This window comes from Nothobranchius furzeri, chromosome 15 (genome assembly GCF_043380555.1).
Source record: "Nothobranchius furzeri strain GRZ-AD chromosome 15, NfurGRZ-RIMD1, whole genome shotgun sequence".
Lineage (NCBI taxonomy): Eukaryota > Metazoa > Chordata > Actinopteri > Cyprinodontiformes > Nothobranchiidae > Nothobranchius > Nothobranchius furzeri.
In genome coordinates this window covers 59590221-59613752 of record NC_091755.1, presented here as the reverse complement: position 1 = coordinate 59613752, position 23532 = coordinate 59590221, and the positions used below count along the sequence as shown (strand labels likewise).

The following is a 23532-nucleotide window of genomic DNA, read 5'->3' as shown; positions in this document are numbered from 1 at the left end:
AGTAAAAGACTTCACCTATTTTTCCGGTCTGTGAACTCACCTTTGCTAAGTGCTAATTCACAATCGCAAGAACGGACATTCTTTGATGAAGTTTTTCCTTCCAGAATAACAATTGTCAAGTTAATCTGAAATGTTGAAATAAGGGATTATGTGAATTATAGCTCTCTGAGTCAAATCTGAATCAGCTAAAATTGGTATCAGCAGCTCAGAGCAGAATCAGTGCATTTTTACACAGGGTCTGTTTTCACTACCAAATAGTTTTAATTGAAACTTTATAAAAGTGTTTATTCTCTGTGTTTTTCAAGTACTCACTAATCCAGTTCAGTTCATGCTATGTGAAGTTCTTTTCTTGTCATCTTTCTGTCCTCGTCTTAATATTTCTCCCCATCATTTTTAATTACTTTTCAGCAAATCTCAACAAACACAGAGCAGACAATAACCGTTGCAGATGCAGATAATTGGAGTAAATTCCTGATAACTACTCTTCTAACAAACAACTTCATATGAAGCACCTCCACATTCTGTTGCCTCATTAAATAACCAAGAAATAACAATTTATTCACAGAATTAGCATGTTAGCCCTATTTTTTCTTAATTACTATTTATTGAATAAATTAGCACAAGTTTTCAGATCTGTTTGGCTCAACTTTGAGACACTTAGCTCACAACATGCAGGAGTACACAGAAATAATTAGGTGATGGTGAACCTTCAGTGAGAACAAGAAGCCCAGATAGTGGGTAATTAGAGGCAGGCTCTTGGGTTAGCATTGATAAATGTTAGCCAAAGGGCCTAAAGATGACAAGTCGTGCTACTTTAAAGGTGGTGAGATGGAAACTATGAAAATGTTTCTGCTTTGTGAGGATTATTCAGTTTCAGTTAGAGTGACTGGTGATTGTGAAGTAAAAAAATATGTTTTTCATCTAGATGAGATTTGAAATCTGACAGTTATTCAGTGGTTCCCATCCCAGATCACACCTGTTATAGTTTCAACCTCGCCTGAGTTTTAGAGTAGAGTAGAGTAGAGTAGAGTAGAGTAGTTTATTGATCCCACAGTGGGGAAATTCACGCAGCACCAACACTTTAGAGAATAATTTGAAGACAAATATAACATTGGTACATGTATATACACACAGGCAGTAAGCTATTATTGTAACCTTCGACCACTACAACCACAAATAAAACAATTAAAAATGTGGGTTCTAGATAAAGTACACAGACATGCTATTTCAATCTGGTATTGCACAAGATTTGAACACATACTGAGTGTTGCGTTGATGTTATTGGGTACCAGGATAACACAAGTACCAGTTAAACTGAGGAGTTACACATGCTAACTTCAGAGGGAATTAATGACCTATAGTAGCATTTTGTTTTACATCTGGGATGTCTGTCTGTCACTGAAGGAGCTGTCCATGGTCTCCAGAGTGAAATGCAGTGGGTGGGGAGTCATCTTCACCACCATCCTCATTTCACATATCTTCTCAACAGAATCCAGTGGGCAGCCCAGAACTGAGCTAGCTTTGTTAACTAGCTTGTTCAGTCTCTTTCTGTCTCGGTCAGAGCTGCCTGCACCCCAACAGTCCACAGCAGAGTGGACAAGAAAGCCAACAACAGAGTGATAAAAGGATTTTAGCAGCTGGGAATTAACTCCGAAGGACCTCAGCCTCCTCAGGAGGTGGAGGTGACTCGTCCATCTTATACAAAACATTTGTGTTGTTAGACCAGTTCAGTTACTGTTTACTGTTGAGGTGAACACCCAGGTACTTAAAAGGTATCTACCACCTCAATGTCTGCTCCCTGGACGTTTACTGAAGAGTGAGGCAGAGTGTTTCTCTGGAAGTCAATCACCATTTCCTTTGTTCAAGCGAAGGTGTTTACACTCACACCAGTACACAAAGTCCATGATGACTGACCTGTACTCCAGGTCATTCCCATATCTTTTCACTCCTCTAGTCAAGGAGGAATAAAATGTTCATATTTTAGAATTTTCTCGTGAGGTATTCTCCAAGTTTCTCCATGTCAGCCGCTAGATATCCTCAGCTCTCTTTATGTTTTTGAGGGCACAATGGCAGCGCTGTAGATGACAGTGACGTCCTGACCAATCACAAGCTTCCATTCTCCATCTCGACGGACGAATGTTTAGAAAAGAGAGCTCAACTCCATCCGTCCTTGCGAGCCTGCTGGAGAGCCCTCGAAAGGACGGATAATGGCGTGTGCGTCCGTCCTGACGCATATGGAGAAGTAAAAATTAGGCTTTAGGTAGCAACACAGATTGATAATCAGTTTCACCTGCTGTTGTGCAAATGGAATACACAACATGTGGAAATTATAGGCAATTAGCAAGACATCCACAATAAAAGATTGGTTCTGCAATGGTGACCACAGACCACTTCTCAGTTCCTCTGCTTTCTGGCTGGTGTTTTGGTCCCTTTTGAATGCTGGCGGTGCTTTCACTCTAGTGGTAGCATGAAACTGAGTCTACAACCCACACAAGGCATTGGTGCTATAGACTGGCCCGCCCATTCCCCAGACTTGAATCCATTTGAGCACATCTGGAACATCACATCTCTCTTTTTATCCACCAACCCCACATTGTACAAAACTATCCAGGAGTTGTCTGATGCTTTAGTCCAGATCTGGGTGGAGATTCCTAAGGAAACCATCCGCCACCTCATCAGGAGCATGCCCGGATCATCAGTGTGCCCCAGGGCAGCTGTGGCTACTTTGTAGCTCATCACCATCAGTGTGTGAATGTGTGTGTGAGTGGATGAATTGCCTCTGACTCTGAAAGGCAGTACACAAGTGTGGTTCATTTATCATTATCATACAGGCATGTGGAGACCACACACACTACTGAGCCTCTTTTCGGCTTGTTTTAAGAACATTACATTAAATTTGGATCAGCCTGTAGTGTGTTTTTCCCATTGACATATAAATATTGGACAATGGGTTTCCATAGACTCCAATAACACGTTTTTGAAGACAAATGGGAGGTGGCCACCACCGCCATTTTGACCGTGTCACAGGTTCCGTCAAGCCCAGACAATTCCACAAAAGGGAAGAGAGGAGGAGCTGAGGGTGGGGCTGTAAGGCTGGGATCAACTGACGACACTCGGTCAAACTAGCTACAAGCTAACCTGAAGCTAACCCAAAGCTAATGCGGAGGTGGGAGCTAAGCTAACGGATGTAGCAACCTAGCTACAACCGAAACTAACTGTGCACAACACCAGAGCTTCTGAGTCAGAGATACGCCGGGCTGACCGCTGGGTAAAACCGGGTGGAACACAGAGTTCTCCGAGACCTCCACAAGCCGGCAGCCGCACAGCAGACAAGCGCCGCTGTGATCTGAGATGCGCAGAGCTGCCGCTGGGGAGAACCGGATGGAAAGGTTTCCATCCCAGAGCTCCATAAGCCAGCAGCCCGCGCAGCAGACAGAAGCCGCGATCAGACAGAGATGAGCCGAGCTGCGGGGAGGGGAGAACGGTGGAAAACATCGGTTTCCATCCAGAGCTCCACAAGCTGACAGCCCGCGCAGCAGACAGAAGACGCAATCAGACAGAGATGCGCCGAGCTGCGGGGAGGCGAGAACGGTGGAAAACAGAGGTCTCCCAAGAGCTCCACAAGCCGATAGTCGGAACCCAGCCCCACCAACATGTTATATTTCAACCCATTTTCTAAAGTGCAGCATTATGTTAAATGCACTGGGTTTTACCCTATTACATTTAAATTTCATGGTTAAACAGTACATGTTAAAATCTAAAATCAGCTCGGCAGTGACCTAAAATACATAAATATAGTTTTACTTACCGAAAAAAATGAAGCGGAGACTCCTTGGATGCTCTGTTCGTGCAATTAATGCCACAGCAAGTCATTTTGTCCAACAATTGCACAAAAAATATCCAAAAAAGAACACACAAATGGCACAACTATTGGTCTAAGTTGAGAGACTGAAAATAGCGGAACAGTTTTCAGGCGAGGCCGAGGCTCAGACTGAGGCCTTTCCACGGAGCTAGCTCTGCGGACACGAGGGTCTGATGCTCATTAATTTTACAGAATTTTAGGCTTTTAACACACTTAAACAGAAGAGTGAGAAAAAAATCCACCCCCCTCAGAGTTGTCATGAGTGTAAACTAGATAATTTAAACCAAAAACATGTTTTGGTACCAGGCTGTAAACATGTTTATTTCTGCTGTGAAGTTGGTATTTTTAACATGGGAGTCAATGAGGATTTGCTCACTTCTGACACCAGCCCCCAGTGGATGAGGGTGGAACTGCAATTTTTAGTACTTCCGGGATTGCTTCAATTTTTGAGCCGCATTGTGGGGGCTTGGTTTTTCCACTTTAATTTTGAGTGACTCCAAATCCAGTCCTCCATGGGTTGATCAATTTGATTTCTATTGATATTTGTGTGTGACTGTGTTGTAAAGAACAAAGCATTTAATAAGAATATTTCATTCATTCACTTCCCTTTATTTTATTGAGCAGTGTACATCAATGAGGACTGCATTCCATTTCTTGCAGCATTTCCTGTGAAAAATCCTTCCTGTAAATGGAATGCATGTGAACACCTGTTGCCTTCCCCACTCTTTCAAAGATCTGCTGTATATGTCCGTTTATAGGCTTCTGCAAAATGTACAGGTGTCCTGGAACAGGGACACAGTGGGACCAGAGTTTGGGAGGTCTGCAACATTTTTAAAATAATTTGATATTCACCTGCATCACCTGTTTCTCTTTATTATAGCAACCAATCACTGAGCACCTCTCCTACTGATTCAGTCTGACACCAAACAGTTTTACAGTTAGAGATCAAGTCTCGTTTTTGTGACCAGAATGAAAGAATGTGTCTGTTTTTGATTTAAACACACCTTTGTGGATGGTGCAGATTTGCCCTCGGTGTGTGTGGATGGTGCAGATTTGCCCTCGGTGTGTGTGGATGGTGCAGATGTACCCTCGGTGTGTGTGGATGGTGCAGATGTACCCTCGGTGTGTGTGGATGGTGCAGATTTGCCCTCGGTGTGTGTGGATGGTGCAGATGTACCCTCGGTGTGTGTGGATGGTGCAGATTTACCCTCGGTGTGTGTGGATGGTGCAGATTTGCCGCTGTGATTTCTTGATGTGAATATGGAGCGGAAGGCATTTGTAGCACTACGGTTTACTGTACAAGTCCTCTCACACACCCGCTCATTTGCCCCCACCACACCTATTCACACCCCCTCCATCCATAACCTCCCCATCACCTCTTTCTTCCTCCCCTTCCCTTACTCACCCACCCACACTATCACCCCACCATTCACCTCTCACCCCACCACTTTTGCAACCATGCTCCTGTCCTCTTTTCTCCTCCCCCCACCCACTCTCTCTCTCTCTCTCTCTCTCTCTCTCTCTCTCTCTCTCTCTCTCTCTCTCTCTCTCTCTCTCTCTCTCTCTCTCTCTCTCTCTCTCTCTCTCTCTCTCTCTCTCTCTCTCTCTCTCTCTCTCTCTCTCTCTCTCTCTCTCTCTCTCTCTCTCTCTCTCTCTCTCTCTCTCTCTCTCTCTCTCTCTCTCTCTCTCTCTCTCTCTCTCTCTCTCTCTCTCTCTCTCTCTCTCTCTCTCTCTCTCTCTCTCTCTCTCTCTCTCTTCCTCACAGCCCCCAGCAGTACCACCAGCACCATCACATCCCTCTCCCCTGTCCTTTACCACTGTCTTCCGTCTGTCCCTCCCTCCTCTAAAGCCTTCAGGCTCTGCTTGATTTGTGCTTACCCTCCCTATCCACACACACCCCACCATCACCACCCACCCATCCCTATCTCTCCAGGAGGTTGTGGCCCGGCTAGTCCCTAAAAACAACACAGGGAGAGAGAATAACAGCCTCTTTCTACTTTCCATCCTCCCTCCTTTTTAAACCCAGCATTTTTTTCATTCCCCTCTCCCACACTGCTTTTTAAATTGCCTCTGAATTCTTGAGCTGTTTTAGTGCTTCGACTCCCCCTTCTTTGTCTGAAATTACTTTTTACCCTCTCCAACTCTGGCATGCTGAGGAAGCAAGTTTCACCTTCCCTCCCCTCTTTGTCCACTCGAGGACAAACACGCACCAGTCACAAGTTCATCGTACGGAGGAGACGGCTTCCTCGTTTGAACGTATACGAGAGACGGGCGAGCGGAGGAGCCTTTTAACAACATCACCCTTGTAATGCCTCGTCCTTTTCACCCTCGGGCCGCCAGAGCCATTAACCCACACAACTTGGGGCAAGGCTCCTTTCTCCGTCTTTCACCATCACACACATTTACACACAAACATGCACAGTGAGAGTCTTTCTCCTTTGTTTGCACTCTGCCATACAAACATGCACACAAGCCCTACTTTCTTCTCCGACAGCTCTCTTGCGGTCGACAAGCCTCAGTAACCCGTTGCTTAACCGCCCTGGACTTTTCCTCTGCCTTGTGTTTGGCTACTCTCAATTTGAAGGTGTGTGTGTGTGTGTGTGTGTGTGTGTGTGTGTGTGTGTGTGTGTGTGTGTGTGTGTGTGTGTGTGTGTTACTCCAGGTGTTAAAAGAGCATGCCCATAAACTGCCAGTGGGAAAGTAGTGAATGTGTATGAATATAAGTATAATGTAAAAGCTGGAACTCCCTCGCAGCAGCGTCCGGGTTTATTTAGAGAGCAGAAAGGCATTCGAACAGAAAGAGATGCACACACAGCCACACAATCAGAACAGAAGATCGGAGGTCAAACTCGGTCAGCTGACCCTGTCCTCCCTTTTCAGGCCTCCTCTTGCCTGTTTTACAGCGTTTAAAGTGTACACTCTAATAACACTGCACCCCTTGTGAGAAACACATCACTGAGATATATACAGCGCAGCCTCCAACTGCAGAGTATAAAGCACTGCATCCTCCATCCATTAGACGTAACTCTCTCCATCTCTCTGTGGAAGATAAACGCAGAATTCCTCACAACACATCCGAAGTACAGTTCATCTTTTATTCCAAGTCCTCTTCCCTCCTGTTTTCACACTCCAGTCCAGCATAGCTTGCAGCACTGCTTGCACGCACGCACACACACACACACACACACACACACACACATTAACAAAGAGAACCACCATTTCTACATATTTGTCTCTCCTTTTAAAAGGGGTTTTTATTTAGCATAAATGTTGAAGCCAAGGGTGCCCGGTTACCATGGTAACCAAATTAAACGGAGGATCTTTTCAGAAAGCAGAAATCTAAATTATTCTATATTATTCTTTTATGAAAGGGAAGATGAAAATTCTCTTCATCGTGCAGACACAGCTTCACTGTAAAAGGCGGAAGAAAGGGAAGAGGGGAGGAAAAGATTAGGGAAAAAAAGTCATTGTTTTTTTGGGGATCTGACCATGTAGTTCAAAAGGAAATGCTTTAGCTATTGAAATTCATAGGTTGCCTCATATGACAAGCGGTACGTTAACACTGAGCACATGTGCACAAAGGAATGATGCAAGTCTCTTAAACATGGGATAAACCTATTGCTTTTATTGTGTATGCCTGCAAATCCCCGACCAAACCAAGTACACGTCTGATGAAACCCATAAAACGGATGCTTGGGATTAGGTACGTGTATGTTTTTGGTGTGGTAAATGATTTTCTCTGTCAGAACGGGATGGGGTTTAAGGAAATCACCATCTACGCATCCCGACAAAGCTTACATAAGAGAAGGGGGGATTATGCCATATATTCTGATTATCTGTGGCAGAATGCTGTCTGTGGAATACACAGTTTTCTTATCTAACATATATTCTTGGATGTGGATGTATAGCTCCTCAAAACAGGAGCCAATTGTTGCACCACAGAGTTTAATTTCTTATTCTGTTAAAGTGAAAAACACCTTGAGTTTGCTCAGTTTTGAACGAGATGGAAGTCTGAGACGTTTGAGATGGAGAAGTCCGCGTGGTCGAGCTGCTGGCACTGTATGGCTGTGAGGGGGTAGACGTCTTCCGTCGGTAGATATGTGTCCAAAAGATGCTTGGAAAGGAGGTCAGGGGTCATTCACTCATTCAATGAAGAGATGAGTGGAGGGACATGAGGGGTCAGAGATTACGCTCTCTTCTCTCCCTCTATCTCCTCCTCTCTTTCCATTTGTCTGCCTCTTTCTTGCTCAGTGTGTGTGTGTGTGTGTGTGTGTGTGTGTTGTTGTTGTTGGCCAACAGCAGATCTATGTTATTGATTGACTCCTGTGGCTGCTGGGCTGCCCACTGAAGGAGGGGCAGAGCTCTAATGAATTCCTGCACCTCGTGCCCCCTTGCACCAACCCCTACACCCCCTTCTTAATTAACTTTGTGTGTTTGTGTGTGCAGGAGGGACGGGTGTGTGTGTGGATGTATGCGAGTGTGTTTTTGTTTCTCTGTGTGTGTGTGTCTTATGTGCTTTTCCACTGTTCGACACCCCCGCTTCTACACTCCTCTGCCTTTTTTTTTTGTTTTGGCTTTATCAGGCTTTCTCTTCCTGCCCCATCTTTCCTTCCTCTTTTCATTCCTCCTCTTTTCATTCCTCCTCTTCTTAATCCCATCATTTTTCTGTCCTCTGACATGCCCAACAACTGTACAGTTCATCTGTTTGTCACGCCTCGCCTCTTTCTCCCGGCTTCAATATTTCATTCATATTGCTGCACTGTTCAGATCTACGTGTGTATTTACAATACAGAACGTGGACTCATCCTTAAATCTGATCTGTGATCAGTTATCTAAACTCGGCATGAGGAAACACAGATTCTGTGTGTGTGGTGCACACCCATCGGTATTCCAGACGTGGAGGCAACTACTGTTTCTGTCACCTTGACCACCTTGAATCTCCCCTGCAGTAAGCGACAGACTCTTAGCCCCAACTGTCTGTTTGAAATGGGCAGTTTTATTTTTTTATGCTGCCATTTTCCCCTTTTTATGTTTCCTTTGCTTTTCTGCCCGCTTCTGTTCAGTCTCCTCTTTGTTTGTCCCCCATTTCCTTTCAGCTGATGTGGAAAGGTAGATTTCCTGTATAAATCAGTGTCAGAAGGTTTCTCTCCTGAAGAGTCAAACACAATTATGTATACCCCCCACTTCACCCTTTAAGGCAAGGCTGCATTAGTGTTCAGATGTCTCTCTGTTTGTTTTAGATGTAGACATGCTGCTCTTTCAAAGACTCTAAGCCAGTGACGCGTCTGATGTGTATATTTTCCTTCTTTGTAACAGAAAGCAACCTGTCATCAGGTAAATGTCAGTTAGGAGGCATTAAAAGCGTTACTGTTGACGTATTTGCGTGTGTGTGTGTGTGTGTGTGTGTGTGTGTGTGTGTGTGTGTGTGTGTGTGTGTGTGTGTGTGTGTGTGTGTGTTGGTACTGAGCTGTTGTCAGCAGTGTGGTCTGACAGTCTTGTAGATCTACAGTGAAACCTCCAGCGACACATCGACTGCTGACAGCTTCTCTCCGCTTTCAGCGGCTCTGATGGCTAGGCTGCGTACACACACTCACACACACACACTGCACATGTTACGTCTGTGTCTGCTTTTCCTCTCTCTCTGTCTCTTTATTTGTTGACGGGTAATGATGAGGTATGTAAGGGAAAGGAGAGAGGGAGATGAATCCAAGCTGTGATGTTTTAGTTTACAGGAAAAGCTGAGTGATTTGAAAGAATTAGATATTTATTCTGCACTTGCCTGTTATTTGTTAGTACCAGTAGGCGAGTCCACTTAAACTGACTAAGTGGCTGATTAACAAGGGAATTTTAGGAGTTTTTGTTGTTTGAACAAGGCTTTGTGAAGGATTACAGGATTCCCAGCCTGTACAGAAGCATGTAATCCCTTAAATGATTTCTACCAGCTCTTTGTAGGGAGTTTGGATGCATAAAGCCTTATTGAATTTAAAAAACATTTAAAGTGACTGAGTCAGATCTGCGCTGAAGCACCTGACTCGTCTTTTGTCTGTTACCTCGTTTTTCCTCCCAGGCGCAGACGTGACGGAACCCAACAGCTCAGACAGCCGCGGTGAACGCCTCGACTTCTTCCTCAAGCAGGAAGAGGCCTTAACCACGGAGCCCGGCTTCCTGGGCCACAACGAATCAGAGGAGACCAGCGGAGGGGCTGGGGGTGGAGGAATCTCGTCCGTGGCCAATCTGAAGGCAGCGCTGATGAGTAAGAACAGCCTACTGTCGCTGCGGGCGGAGATGATGGGAGATGATAACCCCTTACTGTACGAGTACCTGCCCAAAGGAGGACACTCCCTGTCCTGTAAGTATTTGTTTACTGAAACTGTGCTCACACTGGTTGTTACACAGAACAGAGCCTCTAAGCGTAGACCTCAGATTTGCTCCGGTATGCATAAAAACCTGCACACACGGTCACCAAGATGCAATCCACAGCAGCACAGTGCTTTCACCAGCCACTGTGTTGGCTTAAATCTCAAAGTGTGTGTGTGTGTGTGGGGGGGGGGGGGGGGGGGGGCAACTTGAATGTTTTGCGTGGCATTGTCAGTGATGACTACTCAGCGGTGACTAAGTGAGAGAACATTTTGCTGGGACTGCTCTTGCTTTCTTGAGAACATTTTCTTGGTTTAATGTGACAGTTTCTTAGTGCGTATCAGTGAGTCTGCTGCTGCATTTCACAGCATCAAAAAGGAAAATATCCAACAGCACAGCAGATGTTTACTTAAAGAAATGTTTCTGCTAAGACACCAAATAAACTTTGGTATGCTTCTGGAACCTCATGCAAATGTTAAAATGTCGTATTTAGATACATTCTTCAGCTGGTAGCTCACTGGGATCAGACTGCTGCTGATGAATCGTGAAAACTTTTGCCCAGGTTCCTAGTTTTCTCATGTAAGTCGGACTTGTTCTGGTGTGGCTGGAATTTCGAGCATGTTTAAAACATTTTGCATGAGGAATTTTCTCTGAAAATGGTCACAGAGTGGCCGTGGGCGTCTGCAACAAGTCTCAAACCTTTCATTACTTGATCTCAGCAAGTGTGAGATGTGTGAGACAATTTTGGGAGAGGTTTGCAATCAATTGGAGACTAAAAGGAGAGTAAACAAATTGCAACACAAATCAAATTAGTTGTGAATAAATTACACTCCACTTTGTTCTCAAACACGTATTTCCCATTTGACCCAATACTTTATAAAGCCTCTCACTAAAGTGCCGGACCTATCAATTACCTTAAGTGTTATTCCATTCTCTCAAATTCGTCTCAAACTAGTCACCAATGATCACAGCCAGCTCAGATACTGGCTTTGAAATTTGTTTAGGCTAAAAAAACACTTAAAACAGATGTTAGACATCTGCCATGAAACATTATTTATTTTATGTTTTTGTCAAACTGTATTTTGTTGCAGTTCTTCCAACTTGTTCCCCTTTAAATGATGGAAAATTACAACTAAACGAGGAGTAAAAAGTCTATTAACAACAGCGTTCCATGAAATTTTCCCAGTTAAACCATTTTCCGTCTTTTCACGTTGACAATAGATAAATATGCTGCAGCGTTCATGTTTAATTTGTCTCTAACAAGAGATTTTTCTTATTTCCTCATTTTCTTTTCTGCTCAGTGAGAGTGTTAAACAGTTGGTGTGTGTGCTACATGTGTGCACACTCATTGGTGTGTGTGTGGTAGAGTTTGTGTGAGTGCAGATTTGCTCGAGTCCAAGTCCGCGTGGGCACGCTTTGTGTGTTCAACTTCTGGGTTTGTTTCTTTTGCTTTTACTGGCATGTAATTGGATCTTTTGTCCCGAGTTCTGCCTGTTTTTGCCAGTGAAGAAAAGCAGAGGAAGGGTACAACTCCGAGCCGAGTCACGTCTATTGAGTTGAGCCCGATTCACCTTACAAATATAAAAGTCTGAATAGACCGAAACACAGATTTGCAGTCGTGCACACTCGTGTCACATCACATCACCCCTTTTGTGTAAGTGTTAAGTGTGTGGGATTGAGATGTTTCTGTTGGCTTAAAGAGGAGAATCAGATGCTGTCACAGCACACAGGCAGCCTCAGAAAATAAAAGAGAGGCACACACACATTCATGCACACACAGTCACACTGACAGACTTTACAGATCCAGTCAGCCTTGACTATCTGAATGGAAGATTGAGAATTCACAGAATGTTAATCATTTGTTCCCAGCTTGTGTTGAAAGAGCCTATATCTGTATTTCTATTGTCACCAAAGCAACCTCAGGGAGGGTTTCTGGTTAGCCAGACTCTATTTTGTATTTGCGACACAATAAGGGTTGGGGACACGGGCTTGTTGAGATGGTCACCAACCTCCCCTCCCACCCCACGCTCACCCCTGTGATTAAATGAGGACAAAAAATAAACAAACTGTACTTCTGATTACTGGGCAGAGGAAAAGTCTGCCTAGCATGACAGATCATCGTCCCCTCCCTCCCTCCCTGCTTTACTCCCATCCTTCCTCATGCCTTCTTTCCCTCCATCCAATTCTCCTTCACCCCTCCCAATCTTCTCTTTCCTCCTGGACGGTCCGCACAGTTACTTTTTGTTTTATTTGTCTCTCTCTCTCTCTCTCTTTGCCCCTCCCCACCTCTTTTACTTCAGCAGGGGAGTATCAAAGCATGTTGTTTTAAAATCCTGGGAAAGTATTGATTTACGCAGGGAGGAGGTTGAGCAAGGTCACTTGGCCCAATTCAGGGGAGACCACTGAATATCAGCAGAAAGGCCTTGACACAGAGCTTCTGTCGGATGAGCTCTTTCTTCCTCTTTTATGTTTTCTGTTCAAATTGATTTTTCTTAAATAAAACACGTTTCTTTCAATGAATTATACACCCAAAACCAGAGTAAACAGAAAGGCCTGTATACCTGTCACTGACACTGAGTAACCCTCTAGGTCACACACACACACACACACACACACAAACACACACACACACACACACACACACACAAACACACACACACACACACACGCGCAGCTTCTTTTATTCTTTCCACGGGACACAAACTACATCCTGTTTGCATGCAGAATGCCAAAAATACAGCAGGACCAGTCTGTGTGTCAATCAGTCTCCAGAATCCAATTAGGATCATTGGGATTTAGCCCCACTGCTTCTCGTGTGTCAGACAGCCGGGGCCTAACAATGGATTTTGTGGGACCATCCTGGCGCACCTGCCCACGCTGCTACTGTGTACGGGCTGTAAAGTACATCCAATTAAGCACGCAGATCATACTGACATTATTGAACTTTTCCTCTCAGCTGTCAGCTCTCATCACCTCACATCTGCTCCTGAAAGTTGACTCTGGATCTAAAGCTGCCTTTCCTAAAGGCTGTATTTTAGTGAGTGACCTTTTATTTTTGTTCCAATTTCCAAATCCTTATATAGCTATCCCATTAGGGGGAGCATGGAGTTTTCAATGCAAGAGGATGAAGCGGTAAAGGTTTAGAGGTAAAGATGACAATACTGGGAAATGACTCTTTTCTTGGATATTCTCATAAAGGTCACTTAATGCACTTTTGGCCACAACTTTCTGGAGTTGTTGGAAGTTTCTTACAGTGCTTCTAAAGCATGGATGAGAATTCAAGCTGTTTACTCCTCCAGGCCCACATGTTGTTTTTATTTATTTCTAAAGAGATGAAAGACAAATTCTATCCATTTATTTGCATAACAGTGACAAAACTGCTCTGGAAAATCCTACTAAACCTGCAGCTGAATAACTTCACCACTGACTTGGTGTCATGAACTAGGATCAGATTATTAACACCAAAGAATCAGTGTGATGCTCAAGCTGTGTGTGTGTTTTTTTTTTTGGGAGGACTTTTCCTTTATTCTCATATTTTTTTACTGTGTTTGATCATTTCAACCGACGTTTTAATGAAACCAAGGGAGAATGGTCAAAAAGCGTCCTATTTTTAGCAGACATTGACTTCTCATCTGAAATGTGAAGCTGATTTATTGTCCTCTAAAGTTAGAAGTTGACAAAATTAAAATCTGATCTTTGAATTTATGTTTTGGTTGTTATTATTTTTTTGTTTTTTAAGCCAAATTAACTAGGATTTCAGAGCACGAGGAGTTTATAGCTGCGGATTAGGTGTAGAACAGTGAAATAGCAGCAAACACTAAGGTTTTTGGTGTTTCTGATTATTTTGTTTCCTGCCTGCAGTAAACAGCAGTCAGATGAATCTGGGTTCTTACAGCAAAGTCAGGCTAACACTTCTCATTTTTCTGTCCCATAAACACTGTTGCAGATTGTTACTCATATTTTTATTAGTTACCCTTGAAGCGATGTGAGATTTTTGATCAAATATTTTTGTAGATCATGTAAATTTGCAAATTATTATTATTTGTTTTAATCTCGACTCACCCAGATTATGCACCTGACTCCAAACTGGGTTTGTTCACACTGCTGTCTACGGGGGGTAAGACATGGACTGCTCAAAAATGCGTCCACCTCATAAAAACTAGTATATGGCTTTAAATTATTTTAAATGTGTTTAAAAGGAGGAGGAAACTGTCTGAATGTCAATGCCAACAGGATGTCTTTAAGCCTTTTTGGCACAGATAACACCCGTCAGATCCAATCTTCTACTGACTAACTAATGAAGTTTTAGGCCATTAGCTCATAATAACAGGATATTCCTCCTGCCTGAATAAAACCTAAAGATCATATAAGTGGCAGATGTTTTCATCCAGACAGGCAAGAGTCAAACTGTTTTATTGTGAAATATAAAATGTCTGCAAACCATTGTCTTTAAATTGACCAAAAAAGCTTTCCATTTTATAATTCAAAGCAGGACTTTGAAGAAAACTCCCAACAGCTAGATTTTGAGGTTAATTCCTTCATTCAAACATGAAGAAGCCTGTGCATTGTGTATATGTTCACTAGTCTCTTTGAACCAGGAAGTAACAGAGAAATTGGTAGAAAAGGGACAAAATGGTGGAGCATATGTCCATCTAATGTAGCGACAGACTCCAGTCAATAAACCGATTCCTCTTCCATGCTTGTGTTCTGCTACGAGGACAGAAGTCCACCTAAATAGTCAGGCTAAATCGCATCCTAACTTAACTCTGCATGGAAATGTTTGGAGTGTTAAAGCCAACTAACAAGAGTTATTCCAGAACCGCCCTTCCCTGACAGGTGTCTACTGCCAGAATACCATTAGTTAACGAGCGCTTCTGTCTCACCTGTAGCTCACCCGTTTACTCTCTGTCTCCAATCCTCACTCCTCGCTGCTGGAGCAGAGAAGGAGAGGAAGGGGTTTCAGCTTGTGTGTGTATGTGTGTGTGTGTGTGTGTGTGTGCATGTGTGCGCGCGTGTGTGGGGGGAGTGTCAGGCGTGGTAGTTTAACATTCCTGGAATGAAACCTCATGGATGTGATTTTGTCCCTCATACAGAGGAGGGCAATCAATAGCTAACCCAATGCATACCTCTGGACAACACCCCCTCCCTTAAAAACCCAGTAAACTACAGAACAAGAATAACAAAATAACAAAGCAGTTGGTGATGTCAATGTAACAGAAAACTTAAGAGTGAACTGAATGCTCTGTGAGGAAACTGAAGTTCTTTATCTAGCCCTAACTCGATGTTGGTGAACATCTTACGAAGTTGTCCTTTGGCCAGCTCGTACAGAAAAAAGTCTTTACTTGAGCTGCAAGATGGCTTTTCTCCAAAACTGTTTCCCTCCACGCTACAGAAAATCCTCAAGCCCTCTCTTCTTATATGCATTTCACTGGTGCACACAGTCTTTCAGAAAGCACACACACACACACACTCATGCTGCCATCCTCTGTGCACACATGTGGGTGGAAGGAGAAGGAGAGCAGAGGAGCAAAGGAAAAAAGAGAGAGAAGAGAAGCCCTAACCCTTTCCCCTTGGCTGGTGGAAAGTGAAACTTCGGAGTTTTTCTTCCTCCCCCTCTCCATGGTGTTTGATAGTGTAGCACGCCGTGTGCCCCCCCACCCCCTGCCCACTCTCTCCTCGTTGTGTTCTGGTGGCCAGCTGCTAGCAGGGTTGCAGTTGTACGTGAGTGGGTGGGTGAGACTCGTTTCCTGTGCTCCTCAGGGCTCCGCTCCAACAACTACTGCAGCACACTCCGGCCAGGGGCCACAGGGGCCACAGTTCATAACAAACAGGGCGCTGGCTCCTCTTCTCCTCCTCTTCCTCTTCTTCATCCTCAACTTCCATCATCATCATCTCCACCAGCACCTCCACCACACTTGCCTCCATCAACATACCGCCCACCTACTCCACCCACGCCGCTGCATGCCCCTGAGCCTCGGCCCCTGGAGGCCCCCGGTCTTCGGGCCAGGGCAGCGGTACCGAGCTCGGATGGATTGGACATGGAAGTGGAAGAGGCCCCCGAGGGTCCGGAACCCTCTACCTTGCCGGAGGTAAGCACCATGAGCCTCAGCTCTAGGGAAAAGGCTTCCCATCACTTCAGGCAGACACTTCCTGCTCCACCTCAACTTTAAGCCCCCCGGGGGGGTTGAGAAGCCAGGTGGAGCAGAAAGTCTCTGCAGACTGGGAGGGAGGTGAGGCTAGTGAATGTTTACGGGGTTATTTTTCATCATTCAACCCCTCTCTGTATCTCATTCACGTTGGCACATTTCCTGCTGCACCGAAGTAACAATGCTGTCTGGTATTTTCTTTCTGCTTTTGTTTCCCTTTCTCTTCTCAGTCACCCCTTTTGATAATCTTTTAATAAATCCAGTCGCGAACTGACTTTAAAGCCGGATGTCTTTACATTGCATTAGCACTGATGTAGCTTACAGTAGGAGACGACACCTCCAGCCACAATGACAGCGTGTGCTTATAGATAGCAGATAACGGGCAGAGGTAGTGTGATGAGACTGAGTAGAATCAATACTCAAAGACAAAGAGGGGTTTGGTCTCTCAGTGCAGGAAATTGTTTGTTCTGCCCTCGTGTGTGTGTATGTGTGTGTGTGTGTGTGTGTGTGTGTGTGCACGTGAGAGAGAGAGAGAGAGAGAGAGAGAGAGAGAGAGAGAGAGAGAGAGAGAGAGAGAGAGAGAGAGGAGGGAGAGAGAGAGAGAGAGAGAGAGAGAGAGAGAGAGAGAGAGAGAGAGAGAGAGCAAGCATTTAGGAGCAGCATTTGAGTTCGGTGGACCTGCCTCCCAACAAGCTTCTGTATCTCTACGGACAAGCCATCTGTTTCCCAGTGCATGGTGTTCTGATCGTAGAGAGGAGGAGGAGGGAAGGAGCTAAACAAACGGGTGCAGGAGGGGGTGCAGGAATGACATGAAGTGGATATTAGAATGGGGGGTGCAGCACCTCGCTGAGGCCCAGGGAGTTTTATGAGCTGCAGGAAGATAATGTTATTAATGCTGTAGATCAAGCTAACTGCTCAGTCTGTGCCCCATCAGACCCCTGGTGCATCCTGAATTATCATCCTTCCACCATGTTTGTATGTGTTTTTTTTAATATCATACTTGCTTTACAATAATTATGACCTTGTTGTGCTTCTTTTTTTCTACATCTTTATCTCTGTGCATCTTGCATGTAAAAAGTTGCTTTTACAGCCTGTGCAAAATTCCTGAGTCTTGCATGCCCAGACCACATTCCTTACACACAGCAGAAGCGTGTGTGTGTGTGTGTGTGCGTGTGTGTGTGTGGATGTGACTTAACGGGGTATTTTATGCTTACAGGAGGACATAAAAGAGAAAGAAGTGATGAAAGAGTACAACACAGGTATGTTTGATAAGCTGGGGTGTGATTTCTCAATAACATGAGATTTATTTTTGTATTCTTCACATCTTTCCTTGTCCTCTTTCTCTCTGTTTCAGCTTTGGATGGTGACCAGTCTCCTGTTGAGAGGGATCAGATGGGCGAGGGGATCTTTCCTGGTGGCTTGTCTGTGCCTGTGTCAGTGTTCGTGGCTGGCACAGGAACTAAAGGGCAGCACATAGCGGGTGAAGAGGTTGGATCAGGGGAGAAAGTCCTGCCCGAGCCCGGTGCCTGCGCCTCGCAGGGGTTTGCTTGCTCTCTGTGCAAACGGCTGTTCAGCAGCCTGGAGCATCTCAGGGAACACGAGTACCACCACACTCTTTCTCTGATGGCCTTGTCCCTGGACTGGCCGACCATGCAGGGTCCACTCCACCAGCCCGCCCAGCCCAGTCCTCCACAGTCCCAGCCTCCCCACCTTAACCAGTCTCTCTACCGCCCAGCGGTGGGCGAGCCCGTGCCGGTGCGCTACTTCTGTTCTCACTGCCCCGCCAGCTTCACCCTGAAATCTAACGCCGACCGGCACGAGAAGACCATCCACTTCAAGAAGAAGCTGATGCAGTGCATCTACTGCCTGAAACACTTCCGAGACCGCACAGATCTGCACAGGCACCTGTCGTCTGTGCACTCCAGAGAGAGAGGGCACACTTGCCCGGCCTGCGCCAAGGCTTTTAGCACTCAGAAAAACCTGGCAACACACGTTAAAGTGTGCTGCCAGGTGGGTCTGGTGCCAGGAGCTATACTGAGAGGCAGCGCTGGAATGGAAATGTCTTATGGTGGACTTACAGACCCACTGTGGCGCCTGACTCAACACATGAAAGTTGATGGCTACAACAGCAGTATCGATGTGGAAGGCCTGTAAACGTACTTATACCCATTTATTTAGCTGGCAGTGCTCCTTCACTTGTGTTTAACATTCATGCCAAAAATGCATTGTGGTGTTATTTTTTTGCACTTTTACAATCAAAGGTGTGGCACACATAACATGTTTTTATCACTTGTTGAATATTTTAGTGTAAAGATGATCTAATCAACAGTGGCACCTCATGTGTCAGAATTGCACAAACGCTATGCAAAATGAATCTGACTGAACACACATTTGACCCAAAATATATGCAAAGTTTTACCATTTTTAAATAATTTTAGTGCATATCGACTGTACCCATAACCAGGTAAACTTCTGGAAACTACGATGCCGAACAGCAGGACAGAGGAGTGTGGTACCGCCTCTTTGTTTTGCTACCCGTTGCCTGACTTTTACGCCTTGTCAGACAGATCACTCCAAATCTTTGTGATCACCCATACATTATACTCACAAAGACACCTGGAGTTTATACCTGTCAGGAAATTGTGACTCACAAGCCCAAACAGCCCACACCACCTGCAGGATCTTTGCAGCATTGCAGCAAGTGAGCAGAATAAAGATGCAAATGAGACGTTTATACCACTGCAAATGTTAAGCTGTGGTATTTAATATGTTTGAATTGAGTCAGAAAAAAATCAAAAAGGAATGACAGAGGAGTTCTGTGCTGAATCTTGTTTTCAGTCATCAGTCTGACATGACTCCACTCAGTCAGATCAGTCAGATCAGCACAGATGGAGGGGATGTGCAGAACGAGACAAAGCCTGCTAAAACAATAGGCCAGTAGCAGCTCAGATGGGGGGTTGGGTGGTGTCATCTTCTCTTTTTCTCTGACCATCTCCTCTGTCCCAGATCTGTAAGTCTTGTGGCTGAGTGGGGTAGGACTCGGACAGTAATTGGTGCTTCACGACTCCGGCCCCTCTTAACCTCTGACCCCTGATCTGAGAAGGAAGTGGAGGGAGGGGATTGTAGGACCTTTAAACCAGATGAGCCTGGTGATGTCAGAGCTGCAGAGTGATAATAGTGAGGTTGTGTGCTCGAGAAAGAAAATGGGGAATCAAGTGGAAAAAATGCAGGAGTTAAATGGAGGTGGTGTTCACCAGGTTGATGAGCCACAGCTGGAAATTATCGCCAATGCAAATTTAACCCATTTCAGCCAAAAGCCGTTTGGCTTTGAGTTTACCGCAGCCAAATTATTGTCTACCCATTTATTAAAGTTCTACACCCATATCATGAAAACTATGCCCAACAAGCAGATATCCTGCTTTGATTTTTCTAGGTGCTCCAAAAAAATCTAAACTTGACTGTCGGGAATCTGCCCTTTTGCTTATGTGTGTGTAAAATATATGCAAGGGGGTCCTCTCGAATGCCAAATGCTTGATAGAATCCCACTTTCAGGTAGCATAAAGCCAGCAGCTGAAGCAGACTGGCGCGCTGATGGAACTCAGGAACTTTCTTTCTGCAGAACCAGTCGCTGGAGAGAAATAGGGCATAAACGTCAGACCGTGTTGTACTTTTGATTTTCTGTAAGAGTTATTGTAAGATCAGAAAGATATGTAAAGCTAGATGAAATCATGTGTCACTGAAACCCATGTACTGTTCAGAGATCTGTATTTTTTACCAGAATCTCTCCCAGTTTGTAGATTTTATGATGTGATTAAACTGTGATTGAAAACTGAATTTGCATCAGTATTTTGTTTCATCTTTGCTCTGTAAACACACACATCCACATCAATATTTCAGATTCTGGATGCCTGGATTTGTTGCACAATTTGTGTGTTCCTGCATGCTTTATTTTACTTTTTCTTGTTGATGTGCTGTCAGTTGTTTAATCAGAGCAGAAGCAGTTTGGAGGTAATTTCGTTGTACCACCTTATAACCCTCTCTTGTGTGTTTAACCCGCTTCCCTGGTGTGCAGTAGATTCATACCGCGTGTGTGTGTGATGTTCTTACTTACAGAGAAATCTAGTTCTGATCTCTCATATCAATATACAGCAGCCCCTGTTTTGTGCGACTCCCTCCCTTTGTGTAGGTGATTTGATTTTCTCCTCGTCGTTTGTGTTTGCCTTCCTGTCTGTGTTTTTTTCTGTCCAATGTAAAGACCTAGTAGAGCAACCCAAGGCAGACTGGCTGTTGTATCGTGTTTATAGTATCTCTATGCCTTTATTGCTTTAGTATGAAGAAAGAGCTGTTGCCAGGGCAACTGTAGCTTTGACTGGGACTGGGATGACCATGGGAATTGATGTTACATTTCTAGCCCATGCTGCTAATTAAATGCAATAACTGAAAAAAGAAGTCATGGTTTTTTATGTAATTCATTTAAAACTTATCGTTCTTCTTCTTCTCTTTCTCTCCCTCTCCTCTCCCTTTGCAGTGAATGACTTCACAGTGATCCGTAAAAAGTTCAAGTGCCCCTACTGCAGTTTTTCTGCTATGCACCAGTGCATCCTTAAGAGGCACATGCGCTCCCATACGGGCGAGAGGCCCTACCCGTGTGAAATCTGTGGCAAGAAGTTCACCAGAAGGGAGCACATGAAGAGGCACACACTGGTGAGTGTACTTGTGAAGTCACCCCCTAGAGGGCAGCAAATTGCACCTCTCCTGAAGTGTAAATTAAAAATGTGAAATGATGTGTTTCTATCCCCACAGGTCCACAGCAAAGACAAGAAGTATGTGTGTAAAGTGTGCAGCCGAGTCTTTATGTCTGCAGCCAGCGTCGGGATCAAACATGGCTCCCGTCGCCATGGCGTCTGTGCTGACTGCTCTGGGAGGGGAATGGCAGCACTTCTTGACCACAACGGGGAGGCAGGTGGGGACATCTCCCCTGAGGAGGAGCTGTATCCCGGGGATCGTTTTCACGATGACCAGGCAGAGTGTGACGGTGACGGAGAAGGCGAGGAGGAGATGATGGTGGAAGGGGATGGGGAGATCTTAGGGGAAGGAGAGGAAGATGGGGGGAAGTGGAAGGACTCAGGGATGAGCGCTGAGGCACACAGAGCACTGGACAATGAGAAAGAGGAGAGTGACTCCTCGGCTCAGGAGGGGGAGCAGCAGAACGGGAGTGAGAAGGACTTTGCCTGGATCTCGTAGAACTCATGGCGCTCCCATTAGTGGCTTTGTCAACTGGTCTGAAGATCCTAGTGATCTCTGCAGCAGATTCCTCTGCTCTCTTTACCTATTCGTCCTACTGTGGGCAGCCCTTCCTTTGAATGGAGATGCTGTAGGGTGATGCACGACAATGATGTAACACCGTCAAGATGACACTCAGATGCGCGCGCACACACACACACACACACACACACACACACACACACACACACTATTCTCAAGCTTGACTGCCATAGAAGAGTAATCAATGGACGGCTTGAGTGCAAGGCTTTTTTCCCGCTTACCTCCTTTACTTCAGATGCAGTGTTTTCGTTTTTCTTGAGGGTTCAGGCCAGAGTCCAGCAGTTTTCTACTCTGTCGCAACAGGAATCAACGCTGCCAAGGACGCGGCCGATGCTAGACTGCAACTTTGTACACTTGCCATCACAATCACCATGGAAACGCAGAGTCACAGACAGAAGAGTGAAGTAGCCAGGAGGGAAGGGTGTCTTGTTCCCTCCTCGGCTGTGATGTTTCCTGGAGAAAGTGTCTCTCTGTGAGTGAAGGGAGAGTCTAAATCTATTGCAAAGATATGAGTGTCAGGGACCGGGGAGCCCGACGGCACGCTTTTCATGCAGAGTCCTACTGCCACAGACTTGCACTTTAACGACAACTGACTCCTATCAAAGTCCTGAACTCGTGGTTTACATTTTTTGATCTGATCTTTACTTACCTGAACAACTCGGTGACCGCACCTACCTTTAAGGATATACTCTATGTCCTCTTGACTGTTATCACGATCTAGAAATCACTGAATCTTCGTGCAGATTGCTGTTAATATAGCCTATGCCTTTCAGTGGTGTCCTTAATCCCTTTTTTCTTTTCTTTAAGTTCGCCACCTGGTTTCTATTGAGGCATTCCAACAGATTCTGGAGATCTGACAAATGTATATACGATTAAAAAGGGGAGAATTGAGGCTGGGTTAGACAGAACGATACAGAGACTCAATGAAGACTTTCCTGGTGTGTTAAACCTATTTTAAAACAGAAAGGACATCAGTGCTGCTTTTTTGTTCCAAAGGTCAAAGTCGAGCACATTGGACCTGACTAACACTCTCTGTCTCGCACTCTGTCTCTGGTTTGGTGTCTTTCACACTGGAGGTTGTGATTATAGGACCTGAGAGCAGAGTCTCTCGCACCTGAGGAGGAGCTGCCTTTGTCCTTTTTTAAAAATATATTATTTCCTTTCTCTCCCTTAGACATGCCATTCCAGTTTCTCAACACAGAATATGCAGACTCTTCTCTGTTCTTTTTTTTAATTTAATTTAAATTTTTTTTGTGATATAGTTTCTCCAGCTTTGTGAGGTTTCAAGAAAAAGGATCAAAATTGTGCTTGAAATTCAGAGTTTCAGTATTTGTGGAGTATGTAATGTTGATTTATTATTTATTGAAGAATCCTTTTCTTTAAATTCCTGATTTATGAGAAGTCACTCCCTCCCATTTGTGTGTGTGTGTGTGTGTGTGTGTGTGTGTGTGTGTGTGTGTGTGTGTGTGTGTGTGTGAGAGAGAGAGAGAGAGAGAGAGAGAGAGAGAGAGAGAGAGAGAGAGAGAGAGAGAGAGAGAGAGAGAGAGAGAGAGAGAGAGAGAGAGAGAGAGAGAGAGAGAGAGAGAGAGAGAGAGAGAGAGAGAGAGAGAGAGAGAGAGAGAGAGAGAGAGAGAGAGAGAGAGAGAGAGAGAGAGAGAGAGAGAGAGAGAGAGAGAGAGAGAGAGAGAGAGAGAGAGAGAGAGAGAGAGAGAGAGAGAGAGAGAGAGAGAGAGAGAGAGAGAGAGAGAGAGAGAGAATGGGTGTTTGAATGAAGGAGCGAGTATCCTGTGTCCAAACGGCAGTCTACACTGATTTCTGAAGATTATTTGCAAAGTTTGTCCA

At 44.9% G+C, this 23532-nt stretch overlaps 1 protein-coding gene across 4 annotated transcripts in view; it reads left to right on the top strand.

Moving 5' to 3' along the window:
• zbtb46 (zinc finger and BTB domain containing 46) overlaps positions 1-23243 on the top strand; it is an 80466-nt gene extending 57223 nt beyond the window's left edge. For 2 of the 4 annotated variants that reach the window (XM_070545057.1, XM_070545058.1), the window contains exons 4-7: positions 9930-10211; positions 15980-16308; positions 17582-17624; positions 17720-20877. In XM_070545057.1, the coding sequence (XP_070401158.1) occupies positions 9930-10211; positions 15980-16308; positions 17582-17624; positions 17720-18519 (1454 nt within the window). In that variant the 3' untranslated portion in view covers positions 18520-20877. The other 2 variants (XM_070545060.1, XM_070545059.1) reach the window with 2 other exon arrangements.
• The last annotated feature ends 289 nt before the right edge of the window (positions 23244-23532 follow it).